Below are 16,227 nucleotides of genomic sequence, written 5' to 3' on the forward strand. Positions count from 1 at the left end.
AAGTCAAAATCCAAATTCAAACCGAAGGTTGTTCTCAGAAAATCAGTCCACTTTCAATACAGTCTTTTTTCTCCTCCGTTTCCAATCTAGGCTTTTAATCAGTCTTTGAGGAGGCCGAGATTTTTGTTTATTGTAACAAAGTTTCAGTCCTGGGCCTGGGCCTGGGATGGAGGTGATGCAAGCTTCCACCTTCCTTGTTTCAGTTGCCCTTCTGCCCCCAGAAGGGGTGTCAGCCATATTTGAAAATGGCTTCACGTGGTAGCCCAAGGTTTTGGGCTCACTGCAACTGAAAAAAGCCAAAATGAAACTCAAAAGCAGGAATCTCACCATGATTGCTGTTCTCTTGGGTGCAGAGTTCAGATCCATGTTCAGGGCGCCAGCAGACAATCAGGCTCGTGGAAATATTTGCTTTATTCGGATGGACAAAACTGAAGTCCAAAGACTCCGATTCAGTTCCAGCCAGCAAAAAGCCTCTCGCCTTCCACAGACCCTTGCTCTTATAGTCCAGAGTCAGGTCCCACCCAATGGTGGGATCAGATACCAACCAATGGTGGAAGCAGAATCAGGTCCTACCCTAGGGTGGGGGCAGAATGCCAGGTCACACCCTAGGGTAGGGCACAATCACCTAATCAGATTAGGGTGAGCAACATAGTAATCCCCCAAAATATTTACATACACAACAGTCTGCGAGCTGTTTACCCGCCGTTTCACCTCAGAACCGTGGGCTAGACAGGGTGGCAGACACGTGCTCCGAGCTGGAAGAAAAGGGCCTCATTCTCCATCCCTCCATCAGTCAACCTCTTCAGGGGCTGTCCTGCTACACCCTTCACATTCTGAAATCCACAATTTGATTTGAATGTTGTGTCCTTTTGTTAGACCCTATGCCCTGTGCTTATAGCATCTCCAGTCTCTAGACTGGTGTTTGGTAAAAACCAGGTCTTGACATGTTTTGATTTAGTGAATCTATAGGATTTATGAATCTGAATCTATAGGATTTATGAATCTATAGGATCAATGTATAGATGTATGAATCTATAGGATCAATGTAATAGGAACATGTAGGATCTAGAGAGAACACTTAATGAGCTTGGGAGACACAGTTCCTTTTTACCAAGGAGTAGAATAATAGGAAGATAACATTATATAGATAAATACAAGGTTATTGTCTTACCCAACTTGTCAAGGTCACACAAAGAAAATACTTTCTTTTTGTTTCTCTTGTAAAAAATCTCTGAAGGCCTCAGTAGCATCATCAGGCTCTAGCACTGAACCACCAGAAAGTTGATTGAGAATCTCCAGGATTCCCTTATTTCTCATTTCTCATGCCAGCAATAGTTGGTAGTGTGTGCCCTCTCCACCTCCCCCATAGATAAACCCCAAATAAATAATTACCTAAAACCCAAAGCAAATCTTTTTGCACTGTAAGGAGTCACATTGTTTCACATCTTATTTCTGTTTCGGAGCTCTAAATTACTCAATGGTTGTTCGTAATCTGTTTGTAGACGAGCTTCATCTGTGGCCTGGGGCAAGTCAACTCCTCCCTTTTATATTTCTTATGAATCTTACGTTGACGTAGGCTAAGGAAAGAAACTCAAGAACAACCATCATCTAATAATGCATTTGTGTCCCCAACTGTTGGGGCCCTCTGCGAGGACAAGAGCATGACACTGTTCCCTGTAACAACGGAGATTACTATTGACTGGATGCTCTTCTCTTTTCTATTATAGCCACAAACTCATGTGTCTCGGCCTCCTGTAGCCATCTATGCTTGCTTTCCTCCCAGAGTGTGCAGCGCTACTCCTGTGTTTGTCCTTCAGGATGGAGTCTGTCTCATGATTCTGTGACTTGCACTAGAGGTACAGTATGACCTTTAAATATATCCTACAGTCAGAGAGCTTCAGTTTGTGTACATCGGTGTAAGATCTAAACTATATGCTGTTAGAGTATTGCTGTGTTCCCTTCAGGTTTGCTGTCTATGGATGCATATGCTCTATTTGATGTTTGAAAACTTCAGTTGTACTATAGTTTTCATATATGGGGCCAGTATGTGTGCATATGATGGAATGGTATTTAATGCCATATTTTAAAACCTATTATACTGATGGACAAACTATTATAATGAGAAATTTCAAATTCTGCTTGTAAGAAGTAATGAGTCACAGTATTGGTATATAGCTTCATTTTGGGGGTTACACTATTATTTTTATTTATTTATTTTTTTGTGCTACAACTGGCAGTACTCAGGGTCACTCCTGACTCTGCAATCAGGAATGAGTCCTGTAAGGCTTATGATACCATATGGGATGCTGAGAATTGAACCTGGGTCAACTGCATGCAAGGCAAAAGCCTTACCTGCTGAACCTTAATATCTTATTATTATTCCAGTCCCCACTTTTATTTTATGATCAATAGTCAGTGAGTGTTCTAAGTGTGTTTATTTTTCATTCTAGTCAATATTGTTAATAGCTGGGAATATGTTTTCTCTGTATGAAATATTCTAGTTATTTGAGCATTTGAATCTTTTTTTTAATATTTTTTATTTAAACACCTTGATTACATACATGATTGTGTTATTTGGGTTTCAGTCATATAAAGAACACCACCCATCACCAGTGCAACATTCCCATCACCAATGTCCCAAGTCTCCCTGCTCCCCACCCAACCCCCGCCTGTACTCTAGACAGGCTTTCTATTTCCTTCATACGTTCTCATTATTAGGATAGTTCGAAATGTAGTTATTTCTCTAACTTAACTCATCCCTGTTTGTGGTGAGCTTCATGAGGTGAGCTGTAACTTCCAGCCCTTCTCTCTTTTGTGTCTGAAAATTATTATTGCAATAATGTCTTTCATTTTTCTCAAAACCCATAGGTGAGTGAGACCATTCTGCGTTTTTCTCTCTCTCTCTGACTTATTTCACTCAGCATAATAGAGTCCATGTACATCCATGTATAGGAAAATTTCATGACTTCATCTCTCCTGACAGCTGCATAATATTCCATTGTGTATATGTACCATAGTTTCTTTAGCATTTGTCTGTTGAAGGGTATCTTGGTTGTTTCCAGAGTCTTGCTATGGTAAATAGTGCTGCAATGAATATAGGTGTAAGGAAGGGATTTTTGTATTGTATATTTGTGTTCCTAGGGTATATTTCTAGAGTGGTATAGCTGGATCATATGGGAGCTCGATTTCCAGTTTTTGGAAGAATTTTCATATCGCTTTCCATAAAGGTTGAATTAGACGGCATTCCCACCAGCAGTGGATAAGAGTTCCTTTCTTTCCACATCCCCACCAACACTGCTTGTTCTCATTCTTTGTGATGTGCGCCAATCTCGGTGGTGTGAGGTGGTACCTCATAGTTGTTTTGATTTGCATCTCCCTGATGATTAGTGATATGGAGCATTTTTTCATGTGTCTTTTGGCCATTTGTATTTCTTCTTTGTCAAAGTGTCTGTCCATTTCTTCTCCCCATTTTTTGATGGGATTAGATGTTTTTTTTTCTTGTAAAGTTCTGTCAGTGCCTTGTATATTTTGGATATTAGCCCCTTATCTGATGGGTATTGGGTGAATAGTTTCTCCCACTCAGTGGGTGGCTCTTGTATCCTGGGCGCTATTTCCTTTGAGGAGCAGAAGCTTCTCAGCTTAATATATTCCCATCTGTTAATCTCTGCTTTCACTTGCTTGGTGAGAGCATTTGAATCTTTATATCATCTTTCATATTTCACTTGGTTGATTAAAGACTATGTGTAGATTTATTATCATACTTTATGGATTTTTGGGGGGAGGTCACACCGGCAGCACTCAGAGCTTATTCCTGATTCTGTGCTCAGAAATTGCTCCTGGCAGGGATGGAGCAATTCCTGGCATGGGGGGATCATCTGGAATGCTGGGATTCAAATCACCATCCTTCCTGGATCGGCTGTGTGCAAAGCAAATGCCTTACCACTGTGCTATCTCTCTGGCCCATCCTTTATAGGTTAAGAAAAGAAGAATGTGTAGTCAGTTCACAAAATATATTTTTAGGGCCAAAAAAACAAGCCAAACCAAAACCAAAATTAAAAAAAATTTTTTTCTTAGAGTACCGTATTTTAAAAGTATTTCTAAAAGAAACCATACATCTTTGATTAAAAATTATAAAACGTATACTAAGAGTATAAAGATAGTAGAGGGGATAAGGCTCTTGCCTTCCACATGTTGAACCCTGGTTCAAATCCTAGAACCACATATTGTCCTTCCAAACACTTCCAGGAGCGATCCCCTGACACAGAGTTAGGAGTAATCCCAGAACAAAACACTAATGTGTTTTTGATACCAATCAAGATAAGCTGGCTAACTTGGCAGGCAAGTTAAAATTTTAAATGATTAATAATTAAATTGAAAGAAAATAAAGTTTCTAATGGAGGGAAATTTGCTTTTCAATGGAAAATGTTAATTGAATTCAGGAAGTTTCTGATGTGTATAGGTGAAGCAAGTGTAAGCTTATTCAAAGTCATTTTTATCAGCATGTAATAGCTGGCAATGATACTTTCATGATGAAAGATTTTAATTATTGGTATTTCTTATTAAAAGTTTTAGCATTTGCCATTTTTCTTCAAAAACTTATTATTCTCCTAATCCTTGTTGACAATTGTTTAATTTAGTGTGTCCTCACAGACTTTAAGTAGAAAATTAAACTATAAGACATTTTGGATACAGAGCATTCTTTCATCACACAAACATTGCTGAATTGTGCATTGAAGATTTGGTGTAATCAATATTTATATCCAATGTTGATTGATAAGTGTTAACTCTAAAAAATAGTACCTTGTGTTGACACACAAATAGTACTTGTGGTTTTCCATGAGCTGATTTTACTGATGGAAGCTATTTTTAGAATTTTACAACTGATTTCTGAGCCCCAGCTGGATAACTAAGTGCTTATCTGTTACTTTAATAAACAGGTGAAAATTTTTCTTTTTCAACAAGAAGTAGAGATGACATGTTAGCATTTATAGATGAAAACATTTTATTTGATTTAATGATCAGTTCATAAAAATTGAAATCATATCATAGTGTCTGGAATATTTTTGGTAGTATTTATATGATAGGGTTAAGAGAAAAAGCCTATACTATGTACTTTTGACTATATAAATTAATGCTGAAAGTCTTGATGAGAACATGTAGGCCAGGGTCTGGAGAGATAGCACAGTGGTAGAGTATTTCCTGGCATCCGATATGGTCCCCCAACTTGCCAGGGGAGATTTCTGAGTGCAGAGCCAGGAGTAACCCCTGAGCACCACTGAGTTCAATCAAGTTTTTTTTTTTTTTTTTTTTAAGAACAGGCAGGCCAATATGACTTTATTAGGGTAGGGGAAAGATGGGCTATTTCTATTTTATAAAAGTTAGAGTTTTACCTATAAAGTATTTTTTATACTTTTTAGAAAAACTGTAAACAAAACACCACCAAGGCATCTCTGCAAAATCCAGTTTCGGTCTTTTTTCATTTATTTCTTTTTGGGTTATAAAAACATTTTTTTTCCTCACAGAGCATTTTTATGCCTTCCTTTAGTCAGTTTTTGGTTAATTCCTTTTTAGTTTTTCTCTGGAATAATTCTTTAACTTTGCTCTTATATCATTTCTACATATAGCCTTGACATTAAACAATCTCCACCCATTGCTCCATCCATTGCTCATAGATATTACTGGTGCAAAGACCTCTCAAATTATACCATTACAGAAGAGGTGTGAACCTTCTCCACAGAAGGAAGTAATGGCCAAAGAAGTAGTACAACTGGGTAGTGATTGAGGGAAGAGCTCCTCAAAGGACTTAAGCAGGCCCATGTTGATGGATGAGGTAGCAAAACATTTTTAAGACAGGAAAAAAGTGGTTTGGTCAACAGTTACCCCAACCAGGCAAATGGAAAACTACTCAGCAAAAAAAAGTGATGTCAGGTCTTGAGTAAGAAAGTTTAAATTATCCTATGAAACTGGGTACTTTGTTCTTAATTTTACTGAATTATAAACATTTATGTATATAATCACTACTGAGTTACCATCTCAATATCTTTTCAAACTACATCTTAAGAGTATGTGCTTTGGACTTCAGGAAACTTAGTGTTACCTTTGTTCAATATCTTTAGGTAATTCTTTTTTGAATGCTGGTAGAAGAGATAATGATTTTCCATAAGGGTTATAAAGCCTCTGGCAGAAAAATGGCTATGGTGTATATCATAGGGCATATTCTAATGGGGGTGGGAGGGGAGGCGTGGTTGACTATTTTGTTGCATCTCTTTTAAGAAGTGTGTGAAAGATTTGAGAAGAAACCCTTGAGAGTGATTCTCTGTCTAAATTATTTCCTGCACAAGTTAATAGTATGTAAGACTTAGCTATCTACATTGAAAATAGTTTTACAGTCTTGTTATGAGGGACTCAATGCAATATTAATGTCTTAAAATCACAACACTGGGGCTAAAAAGATAATGGGTAGGACACTTCTTGCTTGCACACAGTTGGCCTGAGTTCAGTCCCTGGGACCCCCATATGGCCCCCTGAGCACCACCACCAGGAGTAATTTCTCAGTTTACGTGTCACTCCTGTGTATTACTAATTGTGGCCCCCAAGCCCAAACACTACATTCATATTCTGAAGTTAATTTCACAGTGAGGAAGTATAAAATAAACTCCACTATAGAATTATATTACTTAAAATTTTTTAATCATAGAAGTACAACAAGGGTGTTTTTTTTTTTGTTAAAAAATGTTCTTTGATAAAGGGCATGTTATTAATTAAAAAGGTTAAGGGAATTGATGATTTGGATGATTTGGATATAATACTATGAGGTTAATTGAACTGCAGAGTGTAGATGCTGTTTAGATATTTGCTTATGCATCCATGCAGCTCTTCATTCATGTTCTCATTCTTTTACTTACCCAGCTATTATATATCAGGGTCAGGGGTCTGGATAGTGAGTAAATCATACAATGACATTAATTATCCTTAGGAGTTAGAAACTAGTGTGGTAGGCAGGTGTTAGTCAAACACCTGTTGTTGGGATTATAACTTGAATTTTTTGTGATTATAATCTATAACAAAGTTAGACAATTTTTTAAATTTTGGTAAATACTATATTGATTCGGGAAAATAGAGAAATACTATGTATTGAGTTGTAGGAGTTGACCCAGAGATACACCAAAAAATCTAATGGAAGGTATATTTGTCATATCTACCCTGTATTTGTATTTATTGCCAAAAATCTGCACTAGCATTTTGTGTAAGATATTGGCATTTTATGTATGATAATAATTTACGTGTACCATGAGAACAGTGGAATACTATTTTGACTGAATTTGTTCCTATTTTACAGATGAGGAGCCTTTCTTATTAGTTGCAAGAAACAGTATAATTTTTGGAATATCTCTTAATCCTGATGAGAAGAGCAATGACGCCATGGTTCCCATATCATCACTGAGAAATGGCCATGATGTTGAATTTGATGACGCAGAGCAATACATCTACTGGGTTGAGAGCATAGTAAGTTTTGAATAACGTTTAGGGCTGGAGAGATTTCTTGGCTCTCCTGACATGTGGCCAACTCCTAGGGTCCCCCAAGCCCAGTTGTGAGTGTACCCTGAGCAGAGTCAGGAGTAAGCCTTGAGCACCACCGAGTGTGACCCCAAAACAAAACAAACAACCCCTCAATATCAAATGCAAATAATGTTTTATCAAAGATAAATACATTTGATAGACACATTTGATGTTTGCCTTGTATGTTGTCAGCGCAGTTTTTTTTTTTTTTTGTGGGGGGGGCACATACCCAGTGTCGCTCAGGGGTTACTCCTGGCTCTGCACTCAGACATCACTCCTGGCAGGCTCAGGGACCATATGGAATAACGGGAACCGAATTGGATTCTGTCTTTTGTTTGCGTGCAAGGAAAATGCCTTATCGCTGTGTTATTGCTCTGGCCCCCAGTCAGCCCCAGTTTGATATCAGAACATGTGGTTCACTCCTCCTCTACCCCCTTTCTCCAGTACTACCAGAAATGAATCTAGATTACAGTTAGGAATAAGCTCTGAGCACTATCAGGTGTGATCCTCAATACCCTGCTACTTCCCCAATCATATCATCATTCTATCATAAAGTGTTTGGATATTGTTTCTTCATTCTATAAGTCTTTAAGTACCTACTGTTTATCCTCCATGGAACTTGCTACTTTTAATTTTATTTATTTAAACAAATAATTAAATTTTTTTCATTCTCCTGTTGTTGCAATGACCAAGGCCTGCACTCATGAGGGGTGGTACTTGCAACATTCTGGTTGCAACATTCAAGCTCATGTATGCTACAGTGATGGTCACATATATGCTTTGGAGGCTTGCACTCCTATCTCCAGTTGTCTCACATTTTTAGGTGTGCTGCTTTCACATACCTGGTTGGGGCTGGAGATTGCACTCTCTATTTCAGCACCAGGTTTGGAGCAACAGAAACACACTCAGGGCATGTGGGCTTTACTGAAATTCATCTTGCAGCCTTAGCTCGCAAAGCAGATGCCTTTTGTCACTGAGCCATTGGCAGGACCCCATGATATCTTTTTTATAGAAAAATATTCAGAAATGCCTTTGTTATTAAGGCTTATTTTCTTTTTATTTTTCACTGAGTGATGTAAATCAGAATTTGGACTGGAGCAAAGATCTGATAATAAGCACATTTAAATGTTTGGATATTAAAAAAAGTTTGGATATTGATGCCAGAGCAATAGCATAGCTGCAGGGCATTTTTGCCTTGTATGTGGCAGACCCAGGTTCAATCCTTGGCATCCCACATGAGCCCCCAAGTCTTCCAGGAGTAATTTCTGACCACAGAGCCAGGACTAAACTGTTAGTTTGGTGTCACTAGGTGTGGCCCCAAAACAGAAACAAACAGACAAGGAAAATGTTTGGATATTTTTTTTATTCATTCCACAAGTATTTAAGTGCCTACTGTTTTTTCTTTATAAAACTAGTTTTTTTTTTGTTTGTTTGTTTGGTTTTGGATTTGGTTTTAGGGCTAAATTCAGTGACACTCTGGAATTACACCTGGCTCTTTGCTCAGAAATTACTCCTGATGGTGCTTGGGAGACCTTAGGATACTGGGGATTGAAGTAGGGTTTGCCACGTGCAAGGTAAATGCCCTACTTGCCATGCTATCGTTCCAGCCCTTGGAACTAGGTTTTGATTTTTTTTTTTTTTTTTTTTGGTTTTTGGGCCACACCTGGTGACTCTCAGGGGTTACTCCTGACTATGTGCTCAGAAATTGCTCCTGGCTGGGGGACCATATGGGACGCCGGGGGATCGAACCGCGGTCCGTCCTAAGCTAGCGCTGGCAAGGCAGATACCTTACCTTTAGCGCCACCATGCCGGCCCCTTGATTTTTTTTAAACTACAGGCTAGAGAACACTTGCCACAATGGAGTAATCACAAAGCCTGTCAAGGAGTTTTAAACTAGTAGATTTTTGTCTCATTTGTAATGATAGGGAAGGGACAACAGGAATGAAAATGAAGCGGAGATTTTCTGTTTAACACCTCTATGTAAAAAAAAATTCTGGTCTTATGATTTACATATGGTAGTTGGGTTACTTTCAAGTATCTGCAGTTATTAAGAAATAAACCTCTTTTGCCAAGATTAGAAGCAGCCTATATGATCATTCCTGTGGATTCCTGTAACACAGTTCTAAGGCTTGGATTTCAAAATGTTGCAGTGTTAACGTCAGATAATGAGTTCATGTCATGGTTAAATCTTTGCCTTTTCCAATCATGATGATTATTAAAGAATCACATTAGCTAATAATAGTGACTTAGAACAAAATACTTTTAGGTAGTCACTGTGCCCTCAAAACGGCCCTCTTATTTTTTTCCTTCCAGGGTGAAATTTACAGAATAAAGACAGATGGTTCCAACAGGACCCGAATTGCTTCTCTGTCTGGTTCAGGGCTTTCAATAAGCCTGGCCTTTGACTGGATATCAAGACAGATTTACTTCACCAATCCTGAAACTCAGTCCATTGAGGTAATGATTCAGTAAAACAATTTACACAAACAATGGTTTTAGGCACATGTGAGCTGTATTCTTGGGATATATTCTCATGGATTACTTTAAAGGAAGCAAGAGGGAAGGAAGGAAGGAAGCAAGCAAGCATTGGAAATCTTCTCAAAATCCCTTAAACTAAGGATCACTACTAAATTTAAAATAAATTGTTGGGATTCACTATTTTGTTTTCTGCTTTTCTATTGGGTAATAGTACCAACACACCCATATAAAAGTGTAGATTATTTAACATACTTATAAATAAAGTACTGTAAAAATTTAGCATAAAGGGAATATTACTGTCAATGAATTTTAATTATCATCCTCATTAAGTCTATAATGCTGTTTCAGATCTAAATCAAATTTATAGATTATCCCTATTCCTAGATGCAAATCTTTCAATGGCTTCAGTACAGTTTTTTTTTTAACACTGAAACAGAGAGTAGAAACCTTATTCTAATTCCTTTGATACTCTCCTTTCTGATAAAAAGAGTATCTTTTCACTTTGATTTCCAGAAGAAATTCTAAGTTATGAACAATTATGAAATCTTTTGGTGCAAAGTTAAAGTGACTTGGTTAGTATTAGCTTGCTCCATTTGGGACATGGTTAAGACATATAACTGATATTAACTCATAATAATTTTGAAAGTAAAAATTCCTAAAACATAGGCAAACATTGTGCAGAGTACAAAGTGCACTTTCAGGGATTGGGTGTATGGACCAGCTAGTAAGTTAGTTGCTCTTTGGAATATTTAGAAAGATGGATGCTGAAATTTTTCCTGAAATTTTAGGCAAATTTAATATAAGAATTTGAGAAGTGATTTTGTTTTTGTTAGACTAACTCTATCCCTCTCCTTTCATTTGGGACACACTTAATTGTGCTCAGGATTTACTCCTGGCTCTGCATTTATTGTTGACTCCTCATAGGTTTAGGATCATGTGGCATTCAGGGGATTAAATCCTGGATTGGCTACTTGCGTGGCAAGTGCTTTACCTGCTGTACAATCACTCCAGCCCCTAAACTCTCATTTTCTGTTGTTCATTTCTTTATGCAATTAGAAACTATCAGTATCTCATATAAAACTTCTCATTAATCTCAAATTATGCTTGGTATTTACTTTCAAACTTCTCATTTATCTCAGATTTCTTTTTTTTTCCTTTATGATCCTCAACTCTAACCTATTTATGCTATAGGTTTTGACCCTCTATGGTGAGACCAGATACAGAAAAACCCTGATTACCAATGATGGGACAAATCTTGGAGTTGGTCTTCCTCTTGGTATAGATGTTGATCCTGCTAAAGGGTGAGCATTCATAAGTGGTGTATAGCTTCTATATAGCATCATTATGGTTAATGACATGGTCTAATGATATTGAAGATTCTAACTTAGGGTATTACCCAATTTTACATATCAACTTTTGTGGAACAATAATAATAGACTCAAAATTTATTCCAGTCAAGCAAGAATTTGATACATTTGAATTTTGATTGAATGTGGAAAATTTAAGAAGGTAAGTAAACCTTGAATCAGATGTTGAAGAATGAGAAAGCTGTGAAGTTGGTAGAATGTTTTGCATTTGGGGAGGTCAAGAGAGCAATGAAGATGCAGAAGTGTTCCAGTGTGTTTCTTGAATGTGAAGAGGGTTGGAACCAGACAGAGAGCAGGAAGCAATTAGTAAAATAGTAGAAAATACAGTCGCTGAAGTCAATTGAGGACCAATTATGGAAGGAGTTCTATGTTAATGAGTTTCATTTTGTTCTTGTGAGAAATGTGTAGCCATCAGAGAATTTGAAAAGAGAAAGTGATAGAGCCAATTCTGTTTTTCAGAAAGATTAGTCTGGTTTGACACAAAGGAGCTAGTGACAGGGAGACCAGTTAGGAGAAGATTGAATTAATGTATAGAGACTAGAGCTATTCCATTTTCTCATTTATTCATTTACTAATCTAATTGTATTGAATTATATAAACATTTTTAAAAAGAGATAGTTTTCTCATTGCAAATGGATTTGGACTTTTGAAAGCCAAGGGATTATAAAAAGGAATTCATTTCCATGAAGGACCACCAAAAAAAAAAAAAAAGTAAACAAAAAGAAAGCCACTTTTTAGTTTTCTACTTTAAATAAGCATGACAGGCAAACCAATGCAGTTCATTAGAGGCACAAAACAAAAATTTACATTGTGTGATTTCTTCAGTTGTTCTGAAACAGGACTTTAACCGAGACTGTATTTTTATTTTGTTTTGTTAATTGGTATATGGATAAGGGAGAGAGTTGAGCTGTACCTAGTGGTACTCAAGACCTACCTTCAACTCTGTCCTGGGTAGGGGAGGAGGCAGCATGGATTATACAATGCTTGGCCACATAGAAAGGAAGTGACTTCATCCCTGCATTGTCATTCTTGCCCTCCCCTTTTTGAAATGAAGCAAATTTATTCTTTTATTTTTACTTGTAAAATGCTTATTGTCCATGTGCTTGTTGGGTTTTCTATTAGAGTATGTTAGCTCCCAAAACTCCAAAATGTATAATGGATTAAAGAGAATAAAGTTTATTTATCTGTCATATGGGTATTATGGTCTGGGCAGGGAGTCGGAGGAAGCTGAATGCTACAGTTATTTGGAACACAAGTAATGCATTCACTTTGTTCACATTCCTCCATTGTTAATTCAGTCCCATGGTCACAGCATGACAGGTAGGACAATAGAATTTCACCCTGGAAGAAAAGGAAGATAACAAATTTTATGACTGGAAGTAACTTCTGTCATGAAGCAAGATGGGTGTGCTGGTGGGGAGAGCAAGGATATAAATATAATTTTGGTTTGTTTTGGTTTGTTTTGGAGTTACACCCAGTGGTAATCTGGGTTTATTCCTCACTATGCTCAGGGATCACTGTTGGTAGGCTTGGGGTATCATATCTAGTGCCAGCTGACCAAACCTGGGTTGGCTTTATGCTAAGTAAGTTTCCTACCCACTGTACTATCATGCCAGCCTGGGATATGATTAAATAAATATGACTAAATGATAATGATAAATAAGATTAAAGACATAATCTGTAGCCACACAATATTCTGGCTTAGTCAAGAGTGTTAAGGCCAATTCATAGCAGAAATAATTCAGGTCTATATATTATTGAGAGCTAAAGAGACTCTAAGACAATAGGAAAAGCAGTTCTGCAGAGACAAAATATTCAGCTTGAGGATAGTGATCCATTTTGCATCTGAATATGAAATCTTTGGCTCTAAAAAGATAAGTCAAATTGGTGATAGTGGTTTGATTTTTAGTAAAGATTAAGTCTTAGAAAAGTTGTGGCCAATATTCTTAGATTAGGATCATTTTAGGATGATTATTAATAAAAGTTGGAGATATTTAGTTACTGATGACATTGAGAGAAGACGTTCAAAAGGGATTAAACAGTGACTGGAAAATAAGTAAATGTGGTATTTAAAAAGGTACATGTTTAGATCAAAGTATGGTAAAGATTTTGAAATAGTGCAAGATGAGCAAGATACACCCAATAACTCTTACATTATTGTCCTTCTCAGCATATCGCACAGTACTTGATTCTTTGATAGGGATTTTCTATTGATATAGTCAAAGTTTCTTAGATATAAGATTCCCAACAGTGTGGGCTACAGGATCACCCACTAATTCTAGCATCTCTATATTTTAGATGCTATTTGATATCGCCTTTCCCTGGATTATTAGGAGATGAAAAGACATTGATAGAACACTGGTTTAGTATTCTGTCATGTTGATTATGATATACTGATATATTATACTTCCTATATTGAGCCTTGTATATGTTGAAGACTAAACCATAGTGTTTTTCATTTAAGTATTTATGTTTCTAATGTCTTTTACTCTACTCCTTCCATTTCATCAAATTCTCCCCCCCCCCCCCAAATGTAGAAAACTGTACTGGTCAGACCAAGGAACGGACAGTGGTGTTCCTGCTAAGATTGCCAGTGCTAACATGGATGGCACAGGCTCTCAAGTACTCTTCACTGGGGACCTTGACCACTTGGAGAGTGTCACCCTTGACATTAAGGAACAGAAACTCTATTGGGCAGTCACCAGCAGGGGCGTGGTAAGAACCTCCTTCCTGTCTGATGGTCTCCTGACAGAGCTTGCCTGGCTAGCAGGGATTGTTCTGAATTATCTGATGACTCTAAAAACAGCTTATACCAGCAGATTTTTAATTTTGATGAATTAAGCAAATATTAGATTTTACCCTTGGTTTCCAATTATATAAAATAATTGGTAATATTTACAGTATCAATCTTTCATTGTCTTTTCCCCCATTCTTTTCTTTAGAGCATAATGAAATTGCTCTAATACATACCTTTGTGTAATCAAAACAATCACATCAAATCAGAAAATGAACATGAAGGGGCCGGGCGGTGGCGCTAAAGGTAAGGTGCGCCTGCCTTGCTTGCGGTAGCCTTGGACGGACTGCGGTTCGATCCCCCGGTGTCCCATATGGTCCCCCAAGCCAGGAGCAACTTCTGAGCGCATAGCCAGGAATAACCCCTGAGCGTTACCGGGTGTGGCCCAAAAACAAGAAAAAACAAAAAAAAAACAAAAAAAAAAAAGAAAATGAACATGAAAAAGTTCTCCAAAGGTATATATGATATATATGATGTATAAATATAAGGTACTTAAGAGAATCATTCTAAATACTTCTCTGATTTCACCAAAAATTAGCCAGTAATGAGTATTCTGAACTTTCAGATTGAGAGAGGGAACGTGGATGGTACAAGTCGAACGATCCTGGTAAATCATCTCTCTCACCCATGGGGAATTGCTGTCTATGGATCCTTCCTTTATTATACTGATAATGTCTATGAGGTTATTGAAAGAGTTGAGAAGGCCACTGGAGACAACAAAGTAGTCATGAGAAATAATGTTCCAAATCTGAAGAGCCTTCGAGTTTTTCACAAACGGAGTAAGTATTTGTCACATTTGGTATGCACAGTATCTATTGATTCATATACATTTAGATATGTAAATGGTTGTCCATAATGGGCCCATGTGTAAATGGAAATATTAAAAATATTTTTAGATGGTAAAGCATGACCATAGCTTAGACATGTTCATGCTGTGGTTTTCATAAATGAAACTTCAGAAAGGACAATTATCATATTGATTTCTAACATACAACCAGAATAACACCTTTTATATTAATACTGTTTAGTGTCTAATTGCTTGAGACCTTCTGGAAAACTATATATAGAATTTTAATGTTAAAAGAACATTCTTCTGTGATACAATTTTTAACAAGGTTATTTCCAAAAACAATTCAACATTTTCCAGAAGCTGATTAAAATTAGCATTGTAAAATATTTTAGAGTTGTTAGTCACAAATTGAAGATTATTAATTTGTTTACAAATTATAGGCTTTTTTTTTAAAATTATAGGCTTTTAAGTAGATATAAGATGTGAGAAAAATGCATTTGAAAAAATCCTTATCATTTAATAATCTTTTAAATAAAGCCCATCATAGTATCAGTCATGTAATTAAACAAACTTTTAAATGCTTGTGTGTATGTTGGGACAGCAAAATTCGAATTTGTATGCTAATATTCTTTTCATAACTTGTCAAAATAAGTGATTGATATAGACTTAAAATGGTTCTATTTCTGCTATGAAGTCTTTTTAGGTATTCATTGCATAGCCCTAATCTCTCCATTATTAACTTTAGATTGTTAATTTTTAAAATGAATTACTTGGTAAACCACTTCAGTGGTTTTAAGCACATAGGCTCAAAAGTTACAAACTGATTTTTATTTCCTTTAGGTCTTTTTGGATCCTCCAATGGTTGTAGTAATAACAGGAATGCTTGTGAACAGATTTGCCTGCCTATCCCAGGAGGATTGTTCTCCTGTGCCTGTACTACCGGATTTAAACTAAATTCTGATAATCGAACCTGCTCTCCATATAGCTCTTATATTGTGGTTTCTATGCTGTCTGCAATCAGAGGCTTTAGCTTGGACTTGTCAGATCATTCAGAAGCTATGCTGCCAGTGACAGGACCAGGTATGTCAACTAAATATGGTTCCGTTTTACTCTCATATGGTGCCATTTGAATTAACTGGTGCTTTAAAAAATTTACCTGTTAGAATTCATCACATAATAAAATTATCTTTCTTTTTAAATATGTGGGTGCAGCTTAAGTAAGTCTCAAAATTGGATGT

The 16,227-nt window shown here is 36.9% G+C and overlaps 1 protein-coding gene across 1 annotated transcript in view; it reads left to right on the forward strand.

Annotated features, from left to right (window-relative positions):
• LRP2 (LDL receptor related protein 2) overlaps positions 1 to 16,227 on the forward strand; it is a 219,973-nt gene that overhangs the window by 129,588 nt on the left and 74,158 nt on the right. Inside the window, exons 32-38 of the mRNA XM_049772881.1 lie at positions 1,728 to 1,856; positions 7,340 to 7,506; positions 9,874 to 10,017; positions 11,230 to 11,339; positions 13,943 to 14,120; positions 14,765 to 14,978; positions 15,830 to 16,069. Of these exons, the coding sequence (XP_049628838.1) occupies positions 1,728 to 1,856; positions 7,340 to 7,506; positions 9,874 to 10,017; positions 11,230 to 11,339; positions 13,943 to 14,120; positions 14,765 to 14,978; positions 15,830 to 16,069 (1,182 nt within the window). The remainder of the gene's footprint in view (positions 1 to 1,727; positions 1,857 to 7,339; positions 7,507 to 9,873; positions 10,018 to 11,229; positions 11,340 to 13,942; positions 14,121 to 14,764; positions 14,979 to 15,829; positions 16,070 to 16,227) is intronic.

This window comes from Suncus etruscus, chromosome 5 (assembly GCF_024139225.1).
Source record: "Suncus etruscus isolate mSunEtr1 chromosome 5, mSunEtr1.pri.cur, whole genome shotgun sequence".
Classification (NCBI taxonomy): domain Eukaryota; kingdom Metazoa; phylum Chordata; class Mammalia; order Eulipotyphla; family Soricidae; genus Suncus; species Suncus etruscus.